The sequence below is a fragment of the Phodopus roborovskii genome, unplaced genomic scaffold, assembly GCF_943737965.1.
Source record: "Phodopus roborovskii unplaced genomic scaffold, PHOROB, whole genome shotgun sequence".
NCBI lineage: Eukaryota > Metazoa > Chordata > Mammalia > Rodentia > Cricetidae > Phodopus > Phodopus roborovskii.
The window spans coordinates 24,078,431-24,094,890 of record NW_026125397.1 but is presented as its reverse complement, the minus strand read 5'-3'; the positions used below and the strand labels follow the sequence as shown (position 1 = coordinate 24,094,890).

At 47.5% G+C, this 16,460-nt stretch overlaps 1 protein-coding gene across 1 annotated transcript in view; it reads right to left on the bottom strand.

The window, feature by feature from the left end:
- Positions 1–1,449: 1,449 nt before the first annotated feature.
- Positions 1,450–16,460, bottom strand: part of Ak9 (adenylate kinase 9) — a 77,175-nt gene continuing 62,164 nt past the window's right edge. The window contains exons 31-39 of the mRNA XM_051175566.1: positions 13,873–14,074; positions 12,446–12,592; positions 12,114–12,334; positions 9,318–9,514; positions 7,883–8,052; positions 7,148–7,246; positions 4,826–4,928; positions 2,672–2,786; positions 1,450–1,929 (exon numbers count right to left, since the gene is read on the bottom strand). Coding sequence (XP_051031523.1) covers positions 1,727–1,929; positions 2,672–2,786; positions 4,826–4,928; positions 7,148–7,246; positions 7,883–8,052; positions 9,318–9,514; positions 12,114–12,334; positions 12,446–12,592; positions 13,873–14,074 — 1,457 coding nt within the window. The 3' untranslated portion in view covers positions 1,450–1,726. The remainder of the gene's footprint in view (positions 1,930–2,671; positions 2,787–4,825; positions 4,929–7,147; positions 7,247–7,882; positions 8,053–9,317; positions 9,515–12,113; positions 12,335–12,445; positions 12,593–13,872; positions 14,075–16,460) is intronic.

Here is a 16,460-nt window from a genome sequence, read left to right as displayed (position 1 = left end):
GCTTCGTATCTAAACTTTAGAAGTGTGGCTGCACAACGCTGGGGTTGGGCTACGCGGCTTCAGTCCCACACGTGACTGGCTGTTTTCGTCTGCGGGAGCGAAGATGGGGAAGATGAACGCGAACGCGCGCGAGGGAGGTCGGCGGTGAAATCACGCCCGCGGCAAGGGGCCCCGTGCAGGGCAGCGGCGCTGCAAGCTCCGTCCCATGCCCGGATCCCGGGTCCCGCGAGCGCCCCAAGGCACGGGCCCCGCCCCGCCCCGCCCCGCCCCGGGCGGCGCACCTACCGGCGGGGTCCTGCCGCGCCCAGGCCACCCGACCCGGCCACCTAGAGGGGACCCGGCTGGCGGGGCCCGGCGCTGCTCCCCCGGCCCCGCCGCCGCCGCGATCGCCAACCCGGAAGCGCGCACCTTCGCCGCCGGGCCACGTGACCGCGGAGCCCCGCCCCCGGGGCGGAGCTTGCAGGGGATCCGGAAAGGGACGGGCTGGGGCTGGAGCAGGAGTGTCTGCCGGATCGCGCCTGCCTGTCTGCGGGGTCGCGCCTGTCTGTCTGTCTGCCGGATCGCGCCTGCCTGTCTGTCTGCGGGAGCGCGCCTGTCTGTCTGTCTGCAGGAGCGCGCCTGCCTGTCTGTCTGCGGGAGCGCGCCTGTCTGTCTGTCTGCGGGATCGCGCCTGTCTGTCTGCGGGAGCGCGCCTGTCTGTCTGCGGGAGCGCGCCTGTCTGTCTGTCTGCGGGATCGCGCCTGTCTGTCTGCGGGAGCGCGCCTGTCTGTCTGTCTGCGGGAGCGCGCCTGCCTGTCTGCGGGAGCGCGCCTGCCTGTCTGCGGGAGCGCGCCTGTCTGTCTGCGGGAGCGCGCCTGTCTGTCTGCGGGAGCGCGCCTGTCTGTCTGTCTGCGGGAGCGCGCCTGTCTGTCTGCGGGAGCGCGCCTGTCTGTCTGTCTGCGGGAGCGCGCCTGCCTGTCTGCAGGAGCGAGCCTGTCTGTCTGCAGGATCGCGCCTGTCTGTCTGCAGGATCGCGCCTGTCTGTCTGTCTGCGGGAGCGCGCCTGTCTGTCTGCAGGATCGCGCCTGTCTGTCTGCAGGAGCGCGCCTGTCTGTCTGCCGGATCGCGCCTGTCTGTGAAGGGTTAAGGGAGTTTCCTGTGTATGAAGCAAGCATCTCCCAGCTGCCTTCATCTCCAGTCCTATGTTCTAGCTATTGTTTAAGAATTGTTATATTATTAACTACATCGTTCTTTCCCCAAGTCTGCCCCCCCACACTTTTAAAAGATTTGTTTTCATCGGGGCGGTGGTGGCGCACACCTTTAATCCCAGCACCCAGGAGGCAGAGGCAGGCGGATCTCTGTGAGTCTGGGGCCAGTCTGGTCTACAGAGTGAGTTCCAGGATATCCAGGGCTTTGTATAGAGACCCTGTCTCAAAAGACAAGCAAGCAGACAAAACAAAAAAGAAAAAAAAAAAATAGAAATTAGATTTAGTAAGCATTTTAATATCTCAAACAGAATGCCTATTTCGTGGGAGCATCAACATTCAGAAGAAGGCAATAAAGTTGAAAATTGTATGAACACTTTGGTACTCAGAGGGTGAGCCCTCCTGGCTGATGAGCTTTGAGTCTGTCTGAGGCCTGGTGGTAACCACGTAAGGTCTTCAGGGAACACAGGACTTCCAGCTGCTGCTTTAGGGCCCTCTATGGAGAAGACTTCGGGAACTCGGGTCTTGGTAAGCTACCCAGGTTATCCGGTAACCGGGTCTATGTTTCTCAGGGAGAAAAAGGTCTGCAGCTTATGATCGAAGTCGATAGCTCTAAACTGAGGTTCCTTGTACTTCCGGGTCATCTTGCCACTGAGGTATGTTATGAGTTCACATCTCTCCATAAACTTCTCCATCTTCTTCTTGTATTTTAATCTTGAATATTCAGAACCTTTGGGATTAAATGCTGTAGAAAATGTCACAGGTTGTAAATGTAATTCAACGAAGCAGAACTTCATGTGTAACCAGGCCACCCAGCTATGAGGGAGATGATCCCCTCCAGCCCCGGATAAGGTTAAAGGCCTGCTATCTTAGACCATAATTTCCCGTGTTCACCTTTCTCTATGGTGTGGATTTTTGAGTGCTGACTATGTTATTCATTACCCTGATTTTATTTATTATATTATTAATTTTGTGGTGGTAGGGGTTGAACCTAAGGGCTTACATAAGCTAGGCCAGTGTCTACCACTGAACTTCATCCCCAGACCTCTGCGTTATCTTGAGATAGAGTTTCACTGTGCAACCCTGGCTGGCCTCGAACTTGCTATGTAGACCAGGCTTGCCTTGAATTCACAGAGATCTGCTCTGGGATTAAAGGTGTGTGCCACAATGCCTGGTTTAAAATTTTGTTTTTTTGTTACGAGGTCTCTCTCATTAAGCTGCCTAGACTGTACTAGAGCTCACTCCGTAGCCTAGGCAGGCTTTGATCTTGTAACCCTTCTCGGCCTCCCGTGAGGTAGGGATTTTACAGGTCTGTGCCGCCAGGCCCAGTTTATAGTTCTTCATTTAAAAGCTGGACATTCTAGGGTTGATATTTTCACATCTACCTGTGTTTGCTTTGCCCCTTTCCATATGTGAATATCAGCCCGGTCTACCAGGGCTGGTACAGTTTGAGCTTTCTCCAGTGGAGTGTCATCTAAAACACATACCTTTGAGATGCAATGCTATGTACAGAAGCACAGATCGCCTCACACTCAAGAAGGGGAACTTGGGCTTCAGGCATCCTGCTGCGTTCAGTGCTTTGATCAGGGAAGTTGCTGTACCCTGCAGCGAGGAAACGATTTAAGTCAGTGTGCATCTGGGCTCTCTCTCTTTCATTTAATGAAGTATTATTTTTCCAAACGTACAGCTGATTGAACCTGTTCATGCGTCTTCACCAGCAGCCGGGGCATCTCCACCCTTCGAGTTTCTGCTGTAAATTACTTGGGCCCTGTGCTTGGACGATCAAGTCGGTTTCAAAGCACAGAGTTCACATACTTTTTGGTTTTGTTTTGTTTTTGTTTTTCGAGACAGGGTTTCTCTGTGTCTTTGGAACCAGTCCTGGAACTCAGTCTGTAGACCAGGCTGGCCTCGAACTCACAGAGATCCACCTGCCTCTGCCTCCCGAGTGCTGAGATTAAAGGTGTGTGCCACCAGCGCCCGGCAACAGAGTTCACATTCCTAATGGAGGTTGATAAAGGTCTTAGTGCTTTCACTGGATACTCTTCCAGGGATGGAGACGGTTAGATGACCATCCAAGCAACAGGAAAGAAACACAAACTACACTTGGTGAGGGTGGCTGCGTGCCGTTGTCTGAGGGTCTCTGTTCATGTTTGACATCTTCTGTGACATAAACTTAAAAGGACAGAACGGGATGCGGGACTTTGAGTTCCCTCGGCTCATCTGGCTTGTGTTGTTGGAACTGGTAGCCCTGCCTCCTCCCACTGTGTGCATCCTGGGTCACAGGACCAGGAATCCCAGACACCACAGCTTTACTGCAGCAAGTTCCTAGAGCTGTGAAGGCAAATGAGGCCTCTTGATAAAGCAGGCCTGTGCCAACACTCCCCCCTGGCATGTTGCTGTTATGTCACATGGGAGCCAACTTGCTCCTCATCTTTTTTTCAGTTTTTCTTTCTTTCTTTCTTTTTTTTTTTTTTTTTTTTTTTGAGCGAGTCTTGCTATGGAGCTCAGGTATGTGCCATTGAAAGCTAACTTTCTAGGCAAATTGAAAAAAAAAAAATAAACACAAGTGGTGTAGAAGTTATCACAAAGCTGTAAACCTGTGCTTTTGACATTTATTTTGTAGAACTAAAAATAATTAACTTTAGGAGATTAGTGAGGTGCTCAGTGGGTAAAGGTGCTGCACCAGCCTGCTGGCCTGAGTTTGATCCTAGAGGCACAAAAAAAGCTGGATGGAGAGGAACAACTCTGCAGAGTTGTCACTTGGGCTACACACACACACACACACACACACACACTCTCTCTCTCTCTCTCACACACACACACAGACACTCACACACACAGATACACACAGACACATACACACACTCACACAGATACTCACACATACTCACACACATACACACACTCACACAGATACTCACACATACTCACACACATACACACACTCACTCACACAGATACTCACACACACTCACACATACACACACTCACACACACATACTCACACACACTCACTCACACAGACACACATACTCACACACATACACACACACACACATACACACACACACCATGGCACATGACCTCTCCCGTCATGAGCAGTGCACACACACACACAAATAATAATCCAAAATTTAAATACCTTTGAAGTAGTAATTGACTAGTGATGAATTTACTGCTTTTAAAAATAATTATATCTTGATGAACAAAAAAGTGATTTGAATAGATAGTTTAATATAAATTCGCGATAAAACATGGGTTTTGTAGCTCACCTAGCCTGGTACTGTGACTTCATGCTTGTGTGGGATAAGTTAGCCTTTGGGAAGCCAACACATTTCAAGTCATTAAAAAGAAGGAGAGGACGAGGACGAGGAGGAGGAGGAACAGAGCTACGCATGCGGCTTACATGCAGACAGTTTAAGACAGCCCATTCCCCTTCTGTCTGTCCAGAGTTGCTCCAGGCATTGGCTTTGAGTTCACACCTTTCATTTTAACCACCACCCATAAATGAAATAGCTGAAGGTGATTTACAACTTAAAACTGGGAAATTTTGCCTGGAACCTCACTGTTATAAAAGCAAAAGCTACTATTAGAAGAGACCCCAAATGTAATGTGTATTGTAGAAAACCATGAAACAGAACCTGTTCCAGATATCCAGGCAGAGGGAGACTTGTAAGGTAGATGGGTTCCTTTAGCGGGGGAAGTTTGCACGGAAGCTTCTGGTCCCAGTACTGCATTGGCAACCTGCAGGCACAAAGCTCTTTAGACACATGCTCACCCCCCCCCATGCTGTGCATAAAGACACAAGGCTCACTGCTTGCCTTATCTGCTGGAGAAAAAGCATACTAGGAGGATGACTAGGGCTTCTAGAAGAGTCTCTTGCTTTTCAGTTTCCCACAAGGTCTCATGGAGCCCACTCTGAACCCAACTCTTGTATTTCCACCTTCTGGGGGCTGGGAATGAAGTGTCTAAGTGTCCCTTCATCCCCTAAACAGATACTGGCCCCCTGTTGGAGGACACGGGCATGGAACTTCTTCCAGAAGCTGCTGATCCTGAACAGAGGCAGACACAGGTCCTCTCCCAGTACTGGTACCTCCTGTCTAAAGTTACGAGTATGTCCCCCCCCCCCAGCCTGGTCCCACCGCCGCGCCAGCCCCAAATAACACACAGAGACGCAGTATTAGATATAAAGCTGATGGCCTGTTACTAGCGTTTCTTTTTGGCTAGCTCTGTCTTAAATATTAGCCCATTTCTACTAATCTAAGTGTTTTCACGTGGTCTTGACTTACCGGAGAGAGGGTCTGGAGTTCTGCTCGCTCTGTCCTACCTGTTGACTCTCCTCCTCTATCTATCTATCCCCGAATCTTCCTCGTCTCCTAGTCCCGCCTATCTTGCTCTCCTATTGGCCAGCAGGGCTTTATTCACTAACCAATAAGAGAAACATATTTACAGAATGACCTCTCCCATCAGTCTAAGCGCTGTCCCCACATGCTCTGACTCTGCACTGTCCTCTTTCTGGGTTTATTACGGTGGTGGTCTCTCCCTTGCTCACCCTGCTTTTTTCAGACCCTTTCCATGCAGCTTCCTTTAAACATGCTCACAGTTCCACATTAGAAAAAAAGAGAAAAGAATGGCTAAACATGGTGGGTGGCCTGTAATCCCAGAGGTCAAAAGTGGGCTAGCCTGCACTACCGAGTCCATTTCAGGCCAGCCTGGGCTACAGAGTAAGACCTGGTCTCAACAACCAACCAACCAACTAACAAACAAAAGTCCCCCCAAACCCAGAACAACAAAGACTGTAAAGAAAACCAGCGACGATAGTAACCTCGACTTCTCCACTTCAGTCCTACGTCTCTCCCAGCAACTAATATCCCGCATCTTTTTACAGTAAGATTTCTGCACACCCGGGCCTCCAGAGATGGCGAGCTAAGGCTCAGACTCTGTGCGATCTCTTCTCTCTTGTGCAATCACTCATGACTGGCCGATCATAATAAGAAGGTGTAACGGGATTTGGCTTTAAATGTGGCTTCTTGTGACAGCCAGTAGCATCTGGCTCAAGAGCAGCTTCTGCCCTTGGGTGGAGTGCTCACCGTTTCTCTCTGTTCTTCAGCAGCCTGTCCTCTGTCCCCTCAGGGCTAAGGCAGGTCCTGGAGCCCCATCCACTGCTCCAGGTTCCCTTCCTCCCCACCCCGCAGGGGCTCAGTCTCCCAGGAACCTCAGCCCCAAGCTGCCCAATCCCTGGGTTTCCGGAAGGTTTTCTCTCCCCCATCTCAGCCTTCTCCCCTGAGGTCCTCCACCTCTGCCCTTGTCCTCCTCCAGCGGCAGAGGAAAGGTCCTAAGGATGTAACAGGTTACTCTGTTAACCTCCGAACATCACTTCTGCCCCCAGCCCTTTCCTGACACCCCACAGATCTCTGTCCTAAGTAAGACCGATTCTAACACTGACCCAGGCTAGAAGCAGACAGCACACATCTGTGGCTTGTAGAGTCAAATCAAGTCTGATTGCTGCTTGGTGGTGTTGCTTGGACCTCTGTACTCTACCACACTCACCTTCTCCAGCCCTGCCCCTATATCACATCCAGACAGCTGACTTTCCTACGGTCCCGGGTCCCCAGGGGCAGGTTGACTGCAGGCGCATCGGCTTGGCATCTGGCACTTTTCCTTATTCTAGTCCATTCCCCATCATGCCAGGGTGTTAGGCCCTTCCTCACCCTTCTGGCCATAATATTCCATTATTATCAAGTTACTAAAAATCTATCATATGTCCTGCAGCCCTAGGATTAGGAACAAATCAGTACGTACTTCTCTGTCTGTCCCTTCCCTCCCCCTCCCTCCCTTTCCCTCCCCTCCCCCTCCCTTTCCCTCCCCTCCCCTCCCTTCCCTTTCCTTTTCTCCCACAGTTCCAAGCACAGTAGATGGGACACAGGATATAATAGATATCTACAATTGTTGCGTAATCTCACCTCAAAAATTTCTGGAGTTTTTCTTCACTCTCACAAATAAATATACGATCACGATACTCTGCAGCATATTGAATGTTACCAGGTACCAAGGCTTCATATCTGAAGATGAAAAACAAAATAAAAATCATTGTGGGATTAATATATGTAGGTATGTAATTAATATTGTATCATTAATATGTAGTACTACATAAACAAGATTCAAAAATGTTTTCTTTTTCTATTTCTGCAGCTCAAGGAGGAAAGGAATGTTTCCCTAGATAACCAGCACGATAAGATTGTTTCTTTGTGAACTGGAGAGGTGCTCAGATGTTCACACTTGGCGCTCTTGAAGAGACAGGATTTGGGGTTTCCAGCATGCCCCATGTTGGGTGACTCACAGCTGCCTGTAAGTCTAGTTCCAGGGGACCAGGTGCCGTCTTCTGGCCTCTGTGGGCACCTGCACACACACACACACACACACACACACACACACACACGCACTCTCACACACACACACCTACACACACACATGCACGCACACACACCTACATGCGCATGCACACACTCACACATGCACACACACAGACATGCATGCACTCTCACACACACACACCTGCACACACACGCATGCACGCACACGCACACAACACACCTGCACACACACATGCCCACACACCTGCACACACGCACGCGCGCGTGTACGCAAATGAAAACTAAGCAGGGGTGTGGGTCTGTCCTGGGAATACGAGGACTTGCCTTTGCTTTCCGTCATGGTAAGTCACTGGGCAGTAGCCTTGGAGCTCAGCACACTTAGGGAATCGACTCTTCAGCTCTGGCAGGGTCAGCCTTTTGGGGAGCATGGCTGCAGGCGGGAGTGGGTACGGAGCCAAGGGAGGCACATACAACTCTGGGTTCGCCAGAAATTTCTGTCAGGAGAAGAGATGCAGCAGCAACAACGTTTATGACAGCAATAATACAGTAATCAAAACGGCCCCTGGCGGACCGCCTGCTCAATTCCCATTTCAGTAGCCTTTCCACCCATCTGAGAGAAGTCACTGTAACTTCCCCCATGGGAAGTTCCTCAGGGTAACAATCCCAAGCAATCACAGGTCTCTTCTTACTCAGAAATACAGTACTTTTTAGTTCAAACTCTGGACAAAGACGGGAGGGTTCTTAGTCGCCTGCCAGTCTACCCGTGCCGTTTAGGGTTTTCTAGTGTCAGTAGTTGCTATGCAGAATGCAAGGGCACAAAGTATCTGATAGGACTTATGCTTTAAAAATTCTGTGGTTATTGTGCTATAAGCAGGGAGAAATAAGCACCCCCAGTAAAGAAATTAAAACTTTCGTTCTTTGGAGGAAAATAAAGGATTCAAGTTAGTTGTCATTATTGCCTTCAGTTACAAACCATTGTGTATCATCAAATCACAGGCACCCAAAAACTGGAATCAATGTGTGGTTAGACTTTTGCATCCATGGTTACAGGTGGTCCATTGTCCATATCCATGGCTTCTGTGGCCTCAGAGTCACACTGGGTGTGTTCAGGGAAATGACATGTCTGCCCTTTCCCAGCACAGTTCTCCAAACGTCACAGCATGGCAACTATTAACATGCCTTTTGACATTGTGTTACATATGACAAGCCGTCCCTCAGGGTTCCAATGGGTGTGGGAGTGAATGTGTAGGTTAGGTTGTGTGTAAATGCTACCTGCCTGGTACTTGAACATCCAAAGATTTAGACACATTTAGAGGGGATGTCTTGGAACTAATCCCCACAGATGCTGGGGATAACTGGGAAATTCTAGTGTTGTATTTATTTGTGTTTTTAAGTATGGAAGGCAACAGCCAAACTCTTGTTTCATTCCTACTGGCCTTGGCTTTACTCCCTCATCCCTGGAAGCTGAATCCCCTGGGTGTCTTCCTGTAGGCTAAGTTTGGATGCTTCACACCTCCTCCTTTGGTGAGACTCAGCTGCTGGCTTTCCCACCACTGGCCAAAGCCTCCTAAATGTGTCTGGGGGATGGGGAAGCCTCAGGGCGGCCCTTTGAGTTTCTCACTGATCCCAGAGTCATGGGTTCCAATGATGGTTTTATTGGTCCCAGTTTTCTGGGTTGTTTCCAAGGGTGCCTGTTCTTCTCATCAAGATAAGTCACTTTTCTTTCCTTGATAAACACCTACATAAGGGGCAAACTTACATTTAGATTTTCCTGAGAACTCATTTTATAATAGTGTCCCCTGAACTCTGCAGCAAATTCCAAGCTTTTAGTTACAGAACAATCAATTAATTCGTAAGATTCCGCTAGGCTGACAGGGCAGAACTGTCCAAACTCTCCCAGGCGAGAAATCAGCTCTTCCGGAGTGATACATAATTTGTCAATGCACGCAGCCTTCCCTGTTAATAACATATCAATTATTACATATTTCACAGGAAGTGCAATGATCAAAAATTACAGTAATTTTAGTTAGACACCACTATATTACATTCTAAAATTACATTCCAAACAACAGAGTAAAAAGTAAAGTCACTATGAATGCATACGGTGGTTGACACCTAAAATCCAGTGTTCTTGAGGCTGAGGCAGAGGGATTGCCACTAATTGTGTGCCAGCCTGGGCTACATAGTGAGAACCTGTCTCAAAAGGAAGCAATCAAACAAAACAAAAATTATTCTCTATGTCTGCACCCTCTCAGCCTCCTACCCATCATAAGAGGTGCTCACCGCTGCATTTATGTCCTTTTTAGTCTTTTTTCTATACATACACACATATATATCGATACATTTGCCTTTGGCAACTTTCTCTGTTGACCCAGTTCTTTCGATATGTTTCATCTTGGTTTGTTTTTGTGTCCAAGGAGACATGTTCTGCTTCTGTGCATCCCAGGCGGCCCTGACCTCACGGTCCACCTCTTCAGTTTTCTGGGTGTTGAGACTAAAGTGGTGTTCTGCCATGCCCAGCCACCCAATTCCTTGTGTTCTATTACACAAATATATAAAACAGCAGTATATGACTCTGAACTTATGCATGTAACTAAAATTGTATATGTGGTTTACTTAAATATTTCTCTTTGTTGTACATTTTCATTCTAGTTTTTAGATATCATTAACTATATACGTGTAACAAATAATAGTTATATATGCATATACCATATGCATATATATACACACATACACACAATAGTTACATATACATGCGTCTGTATGAACAGGCACACACATACATCTATTTTCTAACAAGTGTTGTCTACACAGCTCTTATACTAACTGCCCGTCCAGCAATCATAGCCCTCCCTCAATGAGGTGGACATTGAGGGACATTGTCTTATTGGCTGTCATTTTCCACTGACCTCCTGAAAGCAAGCAATGATCAGTGAGACCTCAGAACCATTGCCAGAAAGGTCCTCAAGTTGTACACTGCTAGAGTACAGCATTTTGCAAGTGGAAAAGCCTGTGACTCAACTGAGTCAACAAAAGTGAATTAGACACTTTCACTCTACTTCTGAGCTCCACAAAATTGGATACCAGCCGTGAACGGTGGCCACCTCATTAGGTCCTGGTCCACTCAGAGGAGTTCAGAGTAGCAACCGACAGAATCTGACAGCTTTCTTTGTATCTCTCAGAGGCCAGGGGTCCCTGGAGCAGCATTGCTTGCCTGAGACAGGGTGATGTCCATACTTGCTACCTAATTTTCCTAATTACTCCATTAATTTGAACATAAGTCTGCTTGTGCCACTGACTAACTGATTGTCACCGATTGGACATGAGTCTGATTGGTCCCACCGGGCCATTTTATCGTGAGTGTCTCTGCAGGGCACAGGCTGGGCTGCCCCGTCATATCTCCGGTACTGTTGTGGGCCCATTCCCTGTGCCGTGCATAGCTTAGCATAGCTTCCCTCTGAATGTGTGTGTTTGTTTCTAGTGAAAAAGGATATACCAAAAGTACACGCCTTTAATCCCAGAGCACTGGAGCTAGAGGCAGGTGGATCTCTGTACGTTAAAGATGTTAAAGACGAGCCAGGACTACATAGTGAGATCCTGCCTGGAACAAACACAAACAAACAAGCAAGCAAACAAACAAGCAAACATGATCTATACCTCAGGACTATTTAGTTTTGTGGGCTGAACTGCGTCTTCTCAAGAGAGACATTCAAGTACTCGTAGCCCCTGTGAATGCAGCCTTGTTTGAGAGCTGAGGCAGATGGACAAAGGCACAGAGGAGCAGGATGTGATAGAGAAAGAGCATGGTGTGCAGACAGGGACAGGGTTGTGGTGGTGACTCCGCAAGCCAATGACTATTGGCTACTCCGGATTCAGAGAGGGAGGCACGGAGCAGGTCCTCCCACAATGTCCTCAGAGAAAGCAGCTGCCAACGCCTTCATTTTGAACTTCTAGCCTCTTGAATTATGACACGATACACTTCTGTCATTCAATCCACTGTTTGCCTAGCAGCCCTAAGAAACGAACACAATTCCAAAAGGCCAGGTTTTCTGTCATGCTGGTAGTCTCAGCTTCCTTGCCTCTTAAAAGGCTTGTTCCCTCAGAAGACCAGGCTACCTGCTGGGTGTGGTGGTGCAGAGCGGTAACCCTGGCAGTCAGGAAGCCAGGGTTCGAGGCCAGCCTGACACAGGTAGACAGTAAATGAATGATTAGCCTAGCAATGCCACTATTTCAGGCATGACTAATGAGGGACTTATAGGGTTGTGGAAGCTTCTGCTAAGATTTTAAAAGAGGCCCAGGAGGTCAAACTGTGTGTGATAAGGTCAAGATCTCCCCAGGTAACTCTTGAGATTGTGTTGCACATGGAGCTGTGGATGCATCATTCGGTCTGATAATGTCCTGCTGGGCTTCTGTACCTCCCTCTCTTTAGACACCTGATGTGGTCCTCTGGCTGTCATACTCACCTGTACACACACACACACACACACACACACACACACACACACGAACCTGCACGCACAAATGTACACACATATACATAATAAAGCTTTCTTACCTTCCTTTATTCTTTCCATGTATATCTGTATGTACTTATTCATCTGTTGGATGTCTTTAATGACTTCGTTCCATACCCACCACTTACTGTGAAATCCATCAATCACATGCCAGTTTTGATGTTGTTCTTGATAAAATTGCCTGATCTCACTGACATTTTTACGGTACTTGGCATTCTTATAGGCGATAATCTGTGTGCTGTTGTGCAGTGGATAAGGCGTACTGAGGAGGAAGCGGAGAAGGGGCAGAGAAGCTGTTGAAGGCCCGCGACACCCCCTGTACAGATGGCCACGGTCACCCCGTTCCTCCCCACAGTTCCCTCATGAGGATTACCTTTGCTCCATCTTCCGTTCTAAAAGCAACCTTTTGAAAATCTCCTTGGACGGCACATCCAACTCAAAGATGATCATGGGAATGATTGACCTCTCCTCCAAGAGATTCTTCTGGTTTGTGGTCACAGGGTAGCCATCAATGACCACACTGACAGGCAGACAGAAAAACAAAAATTCCTCATGCCTTTTCTCCCATGATTCCCTTGCGTCTTCCAGAACAAATCTCTGCCTTTGAGTTTCCCTAGGCTTTCCCTTATGATGCTGATGTTTGTTTTGTCTTTTTTCTTCTTTGTCTCTACATCCTAACCCGTAGTCACCCTTAGGCCACCATGAGGTAGGCAGTACACACGCGCACAGCTTTGAAAGCGGAGGCAGGAGGTCCACGTCCACACGTCTACGTGCTCAGCACCACACAAGCAGGTGTTGGTGGAATCTGACAGGCACACCCACTATACCTTGCAAACTGTGTATTCCTGGTGTTATTAATGCATGCACAAATGGGGAGTTTGTGAGGGCCACCACACATGCCTGTGAGCAGGAGATATGAGAATTACAGAGCAATGATCTGAGATGACAAGACTGCCTGTCAAACTGAAAGGAAATGAAAATGTAAAAGAATCCAGAAATGCCGAGAGTGGCCTCATAGACAAGGCACAAGCTGGCCATGTGTCTGGTGGCCATCAGTAAGACTTATATGTCTTGAGTGGCAGAGCACAATCACCTATGCTCTTCAACAAAGTGCAGGCTCTAGCTAGGAGTCTCCCAACAGAGATGATAAATACCACAGCCACCTCAGGTAGAAGTCTGTAGGAGAGCGACAATTTCCTTTTAAACAGAAAGTAGTTACTTCTTTACCCTGGGAAGGGTCATTTGAGTGGCTCTCAGGATTGGGGAAATGAACCTAGGGTAGATGAGCAGCCTTTGTCCTGGAAGTAAGACCAAATACACCTGTGACTCAACCAAAGTTGCCCTCATCTGGGAAGGCAGTGACCTGGACTCAAGACCAAAGAGCATGAGGGTTCACTGTGACCGATGGCTGTAACGGACAGTGAACTGAAGACGGAACCAAGTAGTCAGTGTTCTCGTGTGATTTGGGAATCACTGGAGGGATGCTTCCTGTAAGGGGACCTGGGCCTGAGAGGAACATGTGTGTGGGACTGAGAAGGGCTCTTCCTCGTTTGTGGAGGAGTAAGAACTACTGGCCTCGTCTATGGACTGTGCAGGAGTTGCTACAGCTGGAGTAATGAGGTCTGTGGGCTAATCTGCCATGAGTTCAAGCCATGAGTCTTGACAGAAAAAGACAATGTTTCCATGCAAGTGCTCAGTCTGAGAAGTAGATCGTTCTCTTCCCTTTACAGACACAGCAAACACGTCTGTCTACAAGACCTTTTTATTTACTCTCCCCTTTCTTCTGCCCAGCTCACTTACCCTATAGTGTTGCACACACTTTCCATGAGGGAAATATCTAAAGCCTGAATAGCAAGAGCATCAGGCACTGTCATTCCTTTGTGAAGGTGCCAATTTATCATGAGTGACAGCTCCGTATCTGGGTGATTGCTTAACATGCTACGCAAGGCATCTCCTATTGACAAACGTTTTAAGCCATATTCACTTGTGAGCTTTTTGGCAACTGGAAAACATAAAACATAAAGCCCATTTCAATTCGCACATCCGTCAGTGAACCCTACTTTCAGATTCTGGCTAATGGCACCAATTGCAAGCGAATCTTCATATTCCTCACACAATTGTCAAAGTTGTTGGCAGTATTTCAGGTTTGTGACTTTGGAATCTGGTTAATGAACCAAATGGGTTTCTTCTTTTCTCCTTTTTAAAAATAATTCTTATTTTATGTGTGTTGATGTTTTGCCTGTGTGTATGTCTGTGTGAGGGTGTCAGTTCTTGGCGTTACAGACAGTTGTGAGCTGTTGTGTAGATGCTGGGAATTGAACTCAGGTCCTCAGAAAGAGCAGTCAGCACTCTTAACTGCTGAGCCATCTCTCCAGTCCCCATCTGTTTTCTTTTTCTTTTTATAACCAAACCAATGCTTAAGCAATTTGTTTTCTGCATGATGTAGCAAATTTGGGGGAGGCATTTCAGTAATCCTATGTGCACTTGGTGTTCAGTGTGCTGTCAAAGAAAACAACATAATGATCCCACTTGATAGAATGGCACCATCCCCCAATCCACCTGCAAATTCCATGCTGCAGTGAGGATAGCAAACCCTAGACTGAGTATGGGTCTCAGTCAACATTCTGGGAAATAGTCTTTTAAAAACTGTAAAGGCACACTTGACATTTTTCATTTTATACACACACACACACACACACACACACACACACACACACACAGAGTGCTCTGCCTGTATGTGTCCGTGCATCATGTGTGTGCAGTACCTGTAGAGGTCAGACACATGTTTGCATGTCTCCTGAGACTGGAGTATAGATGACTAGAGCTGCCATGTGGGTGCTAGGGATCGAACCCTGGTCCTCCAGGAAAGAAACCAGTGCTCTTAACTGTTGAGCCATTGTCTAGCCCCCTCCCCTTCCCCCGCTTTATAATTTAATAGAGGTTTATAGCTTAGGGGACAGAATTTTTTTTCCTGTGAGTTTATTTGATATTTGGGTGGCATGAAAAAAAAAACTTTATAGCTGAGGGTAACCAAAGCCCACTAGACTAGACTAGATCATTGAATAGATAGAGGTCATGAAATAGAATAGATGGAAGTCATTGGATAGACTAGGTAGAAGTCATTAAATAGGTAGAGCAGACAGACGAGAATTAGAAACACATTGGACGCTTGCAGTTCAGGGAAGCATCCCAACTCTAGCATCAATAAAGCAGAAATGGACACAGGTTATTCAAAATAACTATAAAGGAAACAAAACTGGGTAGGAGTGTCACGTGCCTTTCAAAGGCACAGGTTGACTGATTGGACTAAAACAAGTCCCAACAATTTGTTGACTGCAAGAAACTCACTCACCAGCAAAGGTGTGCACAGACCGAAAGGATGGAAAACAATATTCTAAGCAATGGAATCTGAAAGCATGCAAGAGTAACACTATATTCATATCTGACCAAACAGGCCTCCCTCAAGCCAAATTAGTCATGTCACATTTGATAAAAGGTACGCTATGCACTGTAACATGATGGGGGATGCCCTTCTGTATATGTGTTTCTCTTATTGGTTGTTGAATAAAACACTGATTGGCCAGTAGCCAGGCAGGAAGGATAGGCGGGGCCTCCAGACCAGGAGGATTCTGGGAAGAGGAGGCAGAGAGAAGACGCCAGAGAGACGCCACGCAGCTACAGGAAAGGTAGGATGCGGTGGGCATTTTCTGGCTTGGGAGAGACAGGAGACAAGGAAAATTCTGGAGAGAAGTCTCGAGAGAGATGCCATGCAGCTGCTAAGGGAGCAAGTGTCTCCAGTAAGATGAGACCACGTGGAAATACTTAGATTAATAGAAATGGGTATCATTAAGAGAGAGCGAGCCAGTAAGAAGCCTGAACCATTGGCCAAACAGTTTACAGTTAATATAAGTGTCTGTGTGCTTACTTGGGGCTAAACGGCTATGGAACAAGGCAGAACAAGAAACTCCAACTACAGTAACAGATCTGGGCTCAACCCACTCCATGATGGACGCACAGCACATAAACGTCTCCACCAGTCAAAATGAAAACAGACTGGCTAGTAAAGACTTCCACATCCAGGAATAGTCTTTTCTTCTGGATAATCTACAACAGCATTAAGCTGGGAGGGTAGGGAATGGGGGCAGGGGTGGGTCTGAATGTAACCGATGCACATTGCATTAAATTTTCAAATAACTACTTTTTTAAAAAAAAATAAAAGGAATAGACTCAAACATTTGGTCACCAGCTGCTGGCACTGTTTGGGAAGTTATTGAATATTTGGGGTCACTGGGGACAGAACTTTTCAAATCATCACCCCGTCCTGCTTTTAGTCTGAGCCCTGAGCTTCCTGACCTGCTGAGATGTGGAGTCATGGCAGCTCTAAGCAC